Raw genomic sequence first — 13,672 nt, 5'->3', positions numbered from 1 at the left:
AGCGGATGTTAGCTCACGTGTTGATACCTTGTTATTACAACCAGGATGCCATTTCATGTATGTGACATTTCTAATATGTACTTATACTTCTAAGAGTTTTCTGAATGAACAAGGGATAATATGTCACTTTTACTGAGCTGTTTCTTCTTGGTTCTTACTGTCTTTTCATGGGAAATGTATCAAAGTTCATACTGAGACAGAAAATAAAAAATAGAGAAGGAGAATAGAAGGTAATTGTTTCCCCCTTCCTGTATTAGACAACTCTCCTTGCTGCCAGGTTCGGTCACATATTGTGTGTGTGTTGGAATATCTTTCCTCAGGCTACATTGTTTCAGTTTTTTATTGGATATACTATAAATATTCATACTCACGACTTGTTAAACATGCCCATCCTCGCCTCTCCAGACACAAGTCTTAATCCCAACCTTTTGTTTCTCCCTCTCTCCCTTTTCCCAGGATCCCTCCTTCTCCCTCCTCCTCCATGATAAGCTTCAGGTGCCCAACAGTTCTCGGCTGGCGTGGAATGAGCGTGACAGCCGCTGCGATGTTTGTGCCACTCACCTCACTCAGCTTAAACAGGAAGCCGTGCACATGGTCCTCACCCTGGACCAGTGGGATTTGTCTCCCACCTCTTCCCCTCCTGCTCTGTTTGGACGATATGGATCTCAAGGACCCCCGGGTCCACTGGGAGCATCTGGAGTACCAGGAGGTCCTGGGTCAAGGGACTGGCCTCCTCCTTTTCCCCCTTCCTCTTCCTCCTCAGCCGCTGCCTCCACTTCACATCCTCCTCCCCAAGCATCCCATTCGCCTTCCCCAAGCCCAAACCAGACCCCAACGCCCAGCCCGAGCCACGGACCATCCAACGCCAGCCATGGGAGTCCCTCAGTGGGGCAAACGTCCAGCTGTGCTCCCATAAACCCACAACCTCAAGGTCCAGGGCACAGACTGGGGTCCAAGCCCAGCTCCCTGGGTCTTGGAGGTGGGGTGGACAGAAGGAACGGGTCTCCCAGTTCAGGAAAAGCAGCTAGTGCCCATCAGCAACCAACGACTGGAGTTAACAGCCCCAGCAATAGTGGTAACAATGGGAGCGGAGCAGTACTGAGCACAGCAGCTCTGCAGGCCCATCAGCACATGAACCGAACTAATGGAGGGGTTACACTGTATCCGTACCAGGTAAGCTCTCTGTAGAAAGGTGTGTGTGCACCTGTGTGTGTAGACGTGCCATACATTCACACACACAAATCTGTAGAGCTGCCTCTCCCACAGTGGCAGAGCTCATACTTCTGCAGAAAGTGAACACATTAATTCTGATCTTACACAATTATACGCTACACAATGGTGACAGGCTACCAGCATGTAGATGCTAGCATCTGTTCATATGCGTCAGAACAGGAACATTTTAATTTTTTCAGCTTGTAAGTGTACCTGCCTACCGTAGTGTGACCTTTGTTAGCTATTACATAGCTATTAGTTCCAAGCTTACATCTTGTCAACCACCCAAACCAAAGTAAGACAAATAATAGGTGTGACAAAATCCATTAATAGCAACTTTTTTGTTTCCCTCTCAATATTTTTGGACATTGGAGTAGAGGTGCTGCAGTCGTCTCCGTTTTGTCTGAGAGGAGCCTTCCAGGGTCAGACCTTGAAATCTGCGGACGTGACTAACTGAAAATCCAATTTTTTGAGTGAGGTCACTAATGACATTTTTTTAAACTGTTAATAATCTCTTATGGAGATGTAAGCAATAGATGTTCTTCAACAGGAGCGAAGCAGGACATCAAGCAGCAAGTTAGCATTGAGACAACTGTAAAAGTGACTCGAATGGAAAAAGGGAGATAGAGGAAGAGAGGGAGAAAAGAGAGGAGGACAGTAGAAGGAAGAAAACGCCTCAGGTGACGGGGGTCTAGAGGTGTGTAGAGGCAGGAGAGCTCAGACTCCTGGGGATATCCAGAGGGGTGTGTGTGTGTGTGTGCGTGCGTGTGTTAACGTGTGTATGAGCATGTACAACAGATGTAATAATTCATACAGTGATAATTAAGACTCTGGGGACTCTATGTCACACACCCCCAGTCCCCCTTCACTCTTTCACTCTCATTCACTTTCTCTCCCTCTCGAACACACACACACACACACACACACACACACACATATCTCTCTACTTATGCCGGTTCTTTCCTTCGCCCCTATTATTTCTATCTTTCTCACACTTCATATTCATGTCCTCTTCTGTCTTGCTGTTCCCCCATCTTGCTGTATATTTTTATTCAGTCCATGACTTGAATCAGATCTAGAGATATGACATCGTAGGTGGAAATGACTTTATACAGTCTCATGAATTGTTTCGTTATCTTGTCCTACTGGTCAGGAATGAATGTGACGTGAGAGCTGCTTTCTATTCTGGTCTGTGTTCATGGAAATTGCAGAGAAATTGTTCAAATATAAAGGATATATTCTCTTTCTATGACATTTTCTGTATTTAGTTAGTACCTGTGTGGGGAGGTGTAGAATGTTAGTGAGCCCTGTTTGTGCTGCCACTTTGACAGTAATGGTGTTTCAGCAGGGAAGGAGGAACCGAACATGATAATAAATCACCCTCGTTTAGACTCACTCCTAAAGGAGGGAAAGAGGAGGATGAGGAGCTGAGCAGAGAGATGATCAAAAAATGGGAAAGTAAAAGGAAATAGGGGGAGATCAGTCTGAAAGATAGAGATATACACAGAATGGGTAAGAGAGATGGGTTAAGAGAGAATCAGAATAGGAATTTTATGATTCGGAAAATCTGGCATTATAGTTTATTTTATTTTACTAGAGAAATGGATTTTGCTGTAGATCTGCTTTACTGCTCAAAACCCCAAATATGGATATGGATATAGTGGATCTTCAGAATGTCATACAGTGGCTGATGGTCGAACACAGGCCACATGTGAAATCTCCTCCTCCATTTTTCTCTCTCGCAAAGTGAAAGAGAGACGGCAGGGAAAATGTTTCTTGAGAAACACTACCGACAGCAGCACAGCCATGGTCTAATTCAATTTAACTGTTAATGATTAGAATCACGATTATGAGAGCAGAGGTAGTGCGCGAACCTGTCTGCCAGTGTGGCTGACATTAAAATCTTGCTGGGTCAGCAGGCTAAGAGGTGACAAACCAAAGGTGCAGGCTGCAAAACTAATGGGTGAGGTCGGACAGCGGTGTGCTCAGTGATATATGGTTCTCTAATCTCCCATAACAACACAGAAACTGTTACCTCAACTGTTTTTTGTGGACCACTGTCATATTCACCATTACTGTACATTTGAACTGGCAGAAGCTGTAGACTTGAATCAGAACAAAATTCCACAATATCTGATTGTAAACGTGTTTGGGGCTTTTAATGGAGATGATGTATTGAATTGAAGTTAACTCGTAAACACGCCCTGAGATGGATATCCTTTAGGATCAGAGTCAGGGGCCGTGGTCCATCCCACCCTCCTCTGCCTCACCTTTGCTCTGTCCCTCTCCTTCTGTCATTATTTCTTCCTTTCCTTGCCTCCTCTCTCTCTCTCGGCCATTTCATTTCCTTTTGTGTTGTCTACTTTTTATTTCAATTTTTTGCAGGTCTCTGTACCAATTGCTTTTTCCTTTTCCTTTCCACCTTCTCCCTCAAGACAGAGTTTCTGTAACTCAATCTTCAATTTGGAATAAACAAACACCCTGTGCTATTCGCTCAGTTACTTCTATGTTTTTGAGTCTCTCCCCCACTTTTATCCTGAAAACGCGGCCTCTTTATTTCCCCCTCCACTCTACTGCAGTACGCCTAGATTGTTTTACAGAGTGTGTCTATTCTCCTGGTTAAAGCAGGCAGGACCACACGCCCATAATGTACACAGACACAAAAACACAGCATTTCTCTTTTCGCCCTCTTCATACAAACCTGAACTTTCAGGCACAAATTCTATGTTGTTTGAACTTCAGCCTGTGTTTGGAAAAGGATGTAAAAAATGAATAAAATCTAAGAGAGACAAATGAGGAAGGTGAATACTAGGGAAATGGCGTTTGTGTTGTAATGAAGATGCATGGATGAGCCAGCTTTCTCTCTAAGAGAGACGGGAGTAGGTAAGTGCTGCAGTGTCGAGAAAGAGGGAGGGAGTGAGCAAACAGAATAAGTGTTCAAGTGCCGATTTCTTTTCTTTATTTGTATCTCAGGGAAAGTCTGATATCACGGACCAGGTGTTCTGTGAACATTCCACAGTATTATCCTCAGTATTCTTTATGTATCTTGTTATCTATGTTGTTTTCTCTCATGTTGCGGTGAGCTAATATTCCGAAAAGGATCCGTGTAATTTAATCAAATTCATGACAAAGTGTAGAGAAAGTATAAGAACCTCGTAGGAGCAAAGAAAAGTAACAAAAGCACAATTTATTTCCAAAACTACATTACCCAAATCCCTCACCAGGTGACCGTGCAGGAATGCTGATTTTAATAGGAACTATCACGCTGTCCTGGTATGTTCCGTGTGCAGCAGTTCAGATGCAGAGCTAATTTGACAGCTCTCAAACACCACCGCTGGTTTAATGAGAAGCACGAGACATAATAAGCCGTCAGCACTCCGCTGTTTCAAATACAGGGAAGCACAGCCAGGCTTTTGAAATCGCATATTATAAAGGTGAATATGATTATTGCATTTTTTTTAAGCCATGAGAGTGGAGCGGTTTAATGGATGACTGGCAATACGCTAACCTACAATAAGAGGGTAAACCTGGTAAATATCACCTGCAACACACTCACAAGCTGAACCGCCCAACCTTCACGGACAGTCACATATTCTTTCACCACCAATGCTCCAGTTTTCAGCTCACATTACAACCCTCTGTGGGCACATTTCTTCTACACCATGCAGGTACTTTTCCTCCTCCCATTCCCGAAGATACTTGAGCAACCAATGCTAATGCGCAGGTATTCCATGTCGCTCACCGAACCTTTATTCCACATGTTCATGACTCCTTTAATAATGCAGGGCTGGCAAGCCAAGTCTGAGCATTTGCAATGCGTGTAGATGCACAGAGGCATAGATAAACTATGGAGGCATCTCATTTACAATAGGTAATTTATCAAGGCAGTGGGCTGCGTGCTCGGACCCCGGGAGCCCTCAGCAGTAAATATACGCACAGTGAAAGTGATTTACACACATACACACAGGTGCAGAGAAGTGCAGACACATGCATGCACAACGACACACACAGGCATACTCACAATATGAGACATACACGCTCGCAGATTAACTCTCACACATAGCCACAGTTCCTTCATTGGTGTGTGTGTGTGTGTGTGTGGGTTTGATTTAGGTGTTCTGCTGTCCGGCTACTGGCAGCACATAAAGAACTATAATCAATAATCTATATTTATTTCATGAATGGGTTGGCTACACACAAACATGAACACACGTCTGTGTAGGTCAAGGCACACACACACATCTGTGCACAGTGGCAAAGTTATGCATAACACATTTGCATACAAAGCACTTTAATAGAAATATAAATTCTTCTTTGAGTCTCAAGCATCGTCTGAATGTGCCCAGACTCACACTGATACAAAGAGAGATACCTTGGTCACTCTCTCAGACATCTAGACATGTACAGAAAAGTGGCCGAGTGGTTAAGGCACATACCATGTAATTACAACACCCAGCTCCAACCAAGTGTCCCCTGTTGCATGTCGTTCCCATCTTTCTTTCTCCATATTTTCTGTCTACAGTATATCCACAACATCACCCGTATAGTAATGGCAAAAAACAAATCTTACAAAAAGATTCATACATACACACACACACACACACACACACACACAAACGTGTTTTTTTATACCATAAATCTGATGCTACAGTTACTCACACACGGCCGGAAATTTCATTTATTTTTCAGTTCAAAGGTCTTTCTCTTTCTTTGTCCTCACTGTCCTTCTTCCCTGCATCTAATAAAGCACAAATGCAGAAAGATGATCCAATAATAAAGGACAAACAAAGGTAAACAGTTTAAGTGGCAGAGCAAAAGCACAGAGGGTATATGGCAGAATCAATAATAAAAAAAGTGGTGAGATGAATAGAAAAGAAGGGGTGACAGAGAAGGAGAAGGCTTTAAGTGAATGTGTGTTTGTGTGTGTGTGTGTGTGTGTGTGTGTGTGCGTGTGTGTGTGTGTGTCATTCTGCTGCTGCTGCTTCACTGAGATCACTTAAAGCTTATTTACAGTGTGCCAAGAAAAACGCATGCACACACGCACAGACACACACACTGACACACAAACACACACACACACACACACAAACACACACACACACAGACAGAAAACATGTCACTCATTGTCATTTTTTTTTTTAAATCCAACTCTTATGCAGCATCTCTAAACAATCTAACAGTGAATTTATTTCTAATCTATTCTCTGACGACACTTTGTTTTTCTGTCACTCGTTATAAAAAGTCTCTCCCTCTCTCTCATCAGATCTCCCAGATGATCTCTGAGGCCTCCAGAGAAGGACTGACCGAAGCCGCCCTGAACCGCTACAACACACACTCTCCGTCTCACACCAATTCACCATCGCACACGAACTCCCCCTCTCACGCTCCAGCCGTAACCACCACAGCACCAACCGCCACCTCTGCCGCTGCCTCTTTCTTTGCCAGGTGAGTAAAGTACCACAGACGGAGGAGGCTGACACGCGTGGAGCCTTTTACTCAGTGGCTTCATGCCAGGTGGATCACGTGATCCTCTTCCGTTATCTGTCCACACGGTGCCAGCATACAGGTGTTTTATATGAATGTGAACGGTCATTAGAGGACCGTTGATTGAAATCAGCATTTTGGCTTCCACACGCAATATTGATTATTATTTTGTTTTTTTATTATATCTCCAGATTAGTGTCTGCTGTTTGTCAGTGGGACTGAACGGTACAAAACAAGACTTGGTGGTATTTGCATTTGCTTGTAGAGAGCCGCAGGAAACAATTGAATCTCAGACTAGTTAATATCAACACTGTGGTAATGTAGGCTATCATACGTTTATATCTCAATGATTATTTGTATTAAGCAGCATGGAGACTAAGATAATTAGTATTACCTTGAAAGTTGGATTTCAGTAAAAACAAGGATCCAACATGCAGCTTACTGGCTTATTTGTCCAACAACAGTCATTGGGTTAGTTCATTCTGGGTTGAAATGTCCAGACATTTAATGCTAATGTCTCAAGAAAAAGAAAGAAAGAATCAGTAGTATAATAACCAAGATGAAGTGATATTGAGGTTGGAAATTGAATGCCACCATAAATTGTGCATAAGTGAAGTGTACTTATCTTTTGGTGTTTTTGTGTATAAATCCGTGAGCTGTGTATTTAAATCTAGTGAAATGCAGAGCGACACAACAGAAATGAGACATGGCTAATATGGGTAAATTATTGATGAATTAACATGGGAAGCTCTAAATGAATGTATAAATTATTCATGGGTAACACACTGTGAGTTTGTCAGAGTGTGTCAAGTATTGCTGAGCCGTCAAATCTAATGAGTTGCTTCAAATCACATTTTAAAAGATACTGGTTTTCCTTCACATTTTTGCACAGCCTCTTCTCCTGTCCTCTCCTCTCTTCCTCCATTTCTCTCCTCTCTTCCCCTTTCCCCTCCACTCTTCTCCTCCACTCTTCTCCTCTCCAGCGTCCAGGCCGACTCGTAAATTGTACGGGAAAGCTTACAAAAACATGTGCACACACTCTAGTTTTACTTCTATGACCCCCTGAACTGTCAGGTAACAAGGCCATTTTACACAAACACACACACACACACACACACACACACGCACACATCTGGTTGACATTCCAAACTTACAGCCAGCTGTCTTTCGTCGATTTATTAGCCTTCACCTTCTGAGTGAAAGACCGAGCTGTGTTTAATGGTGGCGGTGTCACCGAGTGGATACGTGTGTCGATGTGTGTGTATCTAGCAGCCAGTCTTTTTCTCTTGCTGGGGCTGTATAATTACTGTAGCTCTTCAATGCTGTGATGGGTAAGTTTCTTTTGAAGTCAGTGACACAAGTGTCACAGTGTTTGGTTTATTCAAAATTGTATTTACATTTGCACAGTTTGCCGGCAACAAGTCCTCGAACTATGTCGTATGTGGTAAAGACGACCATATCGTTTCCCAACGCATGACTAATGAGCTAGTAAAGGTAAGTGATGGTTATGGTTATGGTGACATGGCAGAGAATCAGCACCATTACTTTGCAGAATGTAAGATAATCCATTTAAATACACAAACTTGACTAACCAGGTCGACCACTGACCTTTAGCAGCCGTGTACATAACAACAACATACGTTTTAATACGCTGCTTCAAAATCAACCTATCTGGTCGTTTTTTGGCGGAGGACAGTCTCCCATTTTCCTTTTTCCTGTCACTTTTGTGTAAGTATATATTAGGATTTGGAACCCCACAATGTACGCTGTGTCTTCTTTTATTTTTGACTCAGGTGTGTATGTGTGTGAATTTGCGTTTATGGTTGATGGATGCAGCCATGCCGTGCTGCCAAATCCCATGGTTGTCTTGGTCTTTACTCTCAGACGTGGACTGCATTCAGACACTCTTATTACACACACACACCACACACACACGCGCACACACACGCACACACACACACGCACACGCACACACACACACACACACACACAAACAAATCCTCTTGCTCACTGTTTGCACACAGTAAAACCAAATCTCCCCTCACCCCTGAGCACATTGTCCTCCTCATCCTCCTCTTTCTATCCCTTCTCTCAGCTTCACATCTTTCCTTCGTTCTCTCCTCCTATATTTTCATTTCATTGCTTCCTATATTTGTTATATTTATTTATTGTTTACTTTCTCCCACTCCTGTCTTCCTTTGCCCTTTTCCTTTTTATACATCCCCACTATTCTACTCTCTAAAAGATTGTTCTGTTTCCACACTGACCTTTCCGTTACCTCTGCTAATGTGCATGTGACTAATATCTTTCATTAGTACCAATCTGTCTATGGATATGTCACACTCACACAGCAATGCTCCATCTTAACAGTGCTGCAGTGGCCCTCTGGGGATGCTTGGATAGAGGATAGAGACATGCTGCACTTGCCTAGGTGTCTTGGTGTGTGTGTGTGTGTGTGTGTGTGTGTGTGTGTGTGTGTACGGGTTCTCTCACTGGGGGAAGGGGGTTTCTATCAGTATAGGAATTTTTTTCCTGCATGCGCAGAGGATTGGACCTTTAGGGATTTGGCTGGCTGAGTGTGTGTGTGTGTGTGTGTGTGTGTGTGTGTGTGTGTGTGTCGCTGTAGGTAGCAGAGTAAATGACTAGGACCCAAGTTAATGTTGAATTGGGAAGGCGTTGTTATTTTGGGTGGAGATTGGCTGTGAGATGGGGGTGCTGTCACTTTCGCTGCCTATGCTTACCTCTTGCTGCCTCTCTTCTGTTTTCTTTAAAAATGACTACATGATAATTGGCCCCAAATTAGCCACAATTAATAATGGTTGATTGATTATTTCAATAGGTGGTGTAGTAAACAATTTATCATAAGTGCCTGAGCTCACCAGGACACATGTGTTTTTGGTTTTTTTGGGGGGGCGGGGGGGTTGTTTTGCTCATGTGTCATTTAACAGTAAATGAAAGCAGTTTTCTTTTATTTTGAAGAAACAGTCCCATTTGCTCTTTGAGTAGTCTTTCAGAGTTACTGGGTGGGAGTAAGAATTCAACATTTCTTTCCAGTCAATATTTCTAATTTCTGACCTTTATTAAAAAATCTATAAATCTACAGCACCACATACATGGGACACAGGATACACATGAGCCATACGTGTCATTCAACCATTGTAACTGCATGTTAAACATGATGATGTATTAATATTTTATTGCTCAGGCTTTTGTTCTCTTTTGCTGTGCTGCATATTTGGTGGTGGAAGAAGGAAAGCATGTCAATTGGAGCAGACAGGTACATGTCGATAGATTGTGAGTAAAACTAGTTCTCTGTACATGGCAGTCTTAATGACCCCGCATTGCTCGTATACACACAAACATACACACACACACACACACACACACACACACGCACACACACAAACACACACACAGTTGCCCTCTGTGTGTCCTTATGTCTGTCCCCACTTGACGGCCTGTTAAATAGGATGTACTTTTTTACAGAGAAAACAACACAGTCCAGGTACACAAGTAATAAATCCGCTTTGTATGTTTGTGTGTCTGTGCAAGTGTGTGTTTTTTTCCAAGGAGCCTTTGTGTGTATATGTCAAGTGTAAGTGTTCGTACTAGTGTGACAGGAAGAGGAAAACAAAGCAACAGTGTGTTGCTGGCTGGACTGTTTGTGACCCATGCTGCTTTTTAACAAGAGAGAGACGCATGAAGGGACAGAGGGGAAGAGAGGCATGGATGGATGAGGGGATCAATACATGGGAGGAAGGCTGAATGGATGGTGGGATGGATGGGTGGATATATGGAGGGCAGAGAAGGCGGCAAAGGGAGACAGCAGAGGATGAAAATAATGAGATTGAGGAAAAAATAAGGGATGTTATAGAGTGAGAGGGATTTAAGAGTGGAGACATGAATGGGGTAATGGAGGAGGGGGGGTAAATAAAAGCATGGGGGGGTGACAGGAAGAGCTGATGGATAAAGGGGATGGAGTGGATGGATGGATAACAAGTGCCCTTCACTTCAGTGTTTGATTGGAATAGATCCACTCGGCCAAATCCCAGGCCACTTGTCATTAAACGCTACCAATTAGCTTGTGTGAGTGTGTGTGTGTGTGTCTACCATGCTTGAATTGTGCCATAGATTAAACCTGGCCGTCATAGCAGGATAACGGTACATACAAATATTTGGTTAAAATTGGTGTGGCCGATGGATCTGAAGGATTTATTATAAAAACATTATTTAAAAAAAGTGTACAAGCCACATGTGGGGATCTCCAGCTGCAGAGGAACCGTCTCAACCTACGACCGCAGCAGCCATTTTCTTTCCATTGTTACGTAGAAATCAAGTAGTAGATTTGAACTCCGACACTTCACCACCAACACCATTATAAGATACAGCAAATCCGACAAATACCAGTTTTCATATTCTGCTACATATGTATCCCCATGCTACCAAAGCGGATTTAAGCATTCAAATGATATAATACGAAAAACCTGTAATTGCTTTTGATCACATTTGCTGCAATAAATATGTAAGCTTAGCTTGCACACTGAAAAACCACTTAGTGGTCTTCTCGTGGAGCTTTGTTTCGTACAGTATATGCACTCGCATTCACACTAACGCCAAACACACACCTACACACAGATTCACACACAAATCTCCTGGGAGAGCTAGTCAAATGCTGAAACGCTTCGTCGTTCTATGGGTCACTGAGTCCGCATCTCTCTTCTCCCCCCTCCCTCCTCTTCTATTTCTCTCTCTCTCTCTCTCTCTCTCTCTCTCTCTCTCTCCACATCTCTCTCTCTGACTCCCCCCCTCGCTCCCATTTCTGTAACCTGCTGCAGTTAATTGAAAGCCAATGGTGTGAGAATATGGCTCTTTGACAGAGAGAGTGTCGGGGCGCAAGGTCCTCTCTCGCTCTCTCTTTATAATCTTAGAAATATATGGGAGGATAGATTAAAGCAGAACAGAGAAGAAATCCCTGCCAGTGCTCTTTTAGAGGTTTTTTATTTCATCATCTTGTTAATGCAGCTACTTTGTGATTTACATCAAATTCTCATGAAATATGCCTGTTTGAAATGTGGCCTCTTAAACCGCAGATGAGGAAATAACACATACAGTGAAGAATGACAGCAAATCTGCTGAATTATTCCCTCAAATTCACTGGCTCTCCCTCAAGCAAAGTCTTTTTGACAGAGACCCAGGTGGCCACAAAAATCATCAAGTACAACAAAATGACTCATGTTATACACGAACCGACATTTACCAGTGGCTACCAGCTGAAATCAAGAGGATGAAAAATAACGTTGAGTCTTTACAGTTTTTACAAAAATAAAAAGACAGAGAAAATTGTAGTGCTTGGTAGTAACTGTCTCTTTACTGTGAAATATTTCATGTAGGTTAAACCAGAAATTGATTCATGGATTTATCTGATATTCCTGCTTTGTGAGAAAGAAAGATTGAGTTAGGAAAAGGAGCAGGAAAAAGTTAGACTCTAAAAATGATGTGAAGCTGTTTTGCGCTGAGCGAAGCAGAGAGAAAGAGCCTGCTTTGTTGAGGTAGAAAAAAAACAAAAAAAACGCGAGCGCAAGGAGAAGAGAAAGACAAAGAAATGAGATTTAGCAGTTGAAGTTAAAAGGAAGAGGAGGAATGAGGAGAATCGGAGTGCAGTATAGATGGAGCATATATAAATATCATTTTTGGTGGCTCCGTTTGAGCTAAAGGCCTCAGAGAATTGAGCTGCAAGGAAGCAAATGAGCCACTCCCTATCCAGATGTTGGTACATATGTAAACAGCAGTGTGTGCGTGTGTGTGTACGTGCGTCTCAGTGTGTACATGCGTCGAAGGGCATATAATCAAGTTCTATTCTGCAATTAGCATATTACCATGGTTGTGCTGCAGTAAACTATAAGGATGTGATTACAGACCCATGTGGGCCTGCATATGTGCCACCATCCTTCCTGTCCTTCCTCCTCCTTGTCTCTATCCACTGAAACGGTTTAGTGTTTATCATGTTGTTTTTTACGGTGACAAAGTATGATTCTGACAAATTAATTCGACTGACTGGATTCTTTTTCCTCCTTCTCCTCTCTCCTCTTCTCTTTCAGAGCTGCACAAAAGTTAAACTTGGCTTCAAAGAAGAAAAAGCAGAAGACGGCTGCAGCCACAGCCCCAGTGACATCGTCACTGTCCTGTGACCTCCCACTGTTTGCCACCAATTTCAGCTCCGCCCTGGTGACGGCCCCTCCCCCGGCTCCACCCTGCCTTCTCCGTGCAGCCAATAAGATAAAAGATACCCCTGGGCTTGGCAAGGTAATGGAAAAATACCTTTTACTTTGCTATAGTTTTGAAAGAAAAGAAAATATAAATAAAAAGGAAAAACGTACATAGATTTCTGATATTCTGTCACTTTTCTGTGTTGAAAGTTGTAGACTATTGCTATGAGAGTGTTTATGTTGGATACCCGCCCCTCGTTTCTGTCAAGTAGTGTAAATGCATCTTAATGAGAAAGCAGACATTTAATTATTTTTCCACCTCTTAAAAATGGACATGACATGACATCAAGAGGGAACCCACCGTGATGTCACCCATTGGCTGGTGAACTGGTGTATCAAAGCTTTGAGTTTCACATTTCGACCAGCGCCATGTTGGTTTTTTTGAAAGTGGACATAGAATTGAGGGTGGGTCTGACTGAGAGCTCGTCCACTGCGCGCTTACCTACACCTGCAACCAATGCACCAATTGGACGAACCAGCTGCCAATCACTCTGTGTCCACGCTACGGTGCTTTATCCTCTATTTTACCCTAAATGAGACCACAATTTACAACATTTCAGGCACTTGCACCATTGGCTTCATTTTCTGGACTCGGTGACTACGTCCATTTTAAAATACAATCTATGGTAATGTGTCAACAGTGCACCAGTTGGCGCACAATTTCCTTGAAGGAGCGCTAACATAGCAGGGAATGAGCTACAAACAAATTA

At 42.9% G+C, this 13,672-nt stretch overlaps 1 protein-coding gene across 3 annotated transcripts in view; it reads left to right on the top strand.

Moving 5' to 3' along the window:
- The window catches only part of kif26ba (kinesin family member 26Ba), a 72,975-nt gene that overhangs the window by 23,026 nt on the left and 36,277 nt on the right, over positions 1-13,672 (top strand). For all 3 annotated transcript variants that reach the window (XM_047331405.1, XM_035627625.2, XM_047331404.1), the window contains exons 3-5: positions 457-1,173; positions 6,476-6,657; positions 12,795-12,999. In XM_047331405.1, the coding sequence (XP_047187361.1) occupies positions 457-1,173; positions 6,476-6,657; positions 12,795-12,999 (1,104 nt within the window). The remainder of the gene's footprint in view (positions 1-456; positions 1,174-6,475; positions 6,658-12,794; positions 13,000-13,672) is intronic.

This window comes from Scophthalmus maximus, chromosome 4, assembly GCF_022379125.1.
Source record: "Scophthalmus maximus strain ysfricsl-2021 chromosome 4, ASM2237912v1, whole genome shotgun sequence".
Taxonomy (NCBI): Eukaryota; Metazoa; Chordata; class Actinopteri; order Pleuronectiformes; family Scophthalmidae; genus Scophthalmus; species Scophthalmus maximus.
Note: the sequence above shows the minus strand (reverse complement) of the source record. Positions and strands in the feature narration are given on the sequence as shown.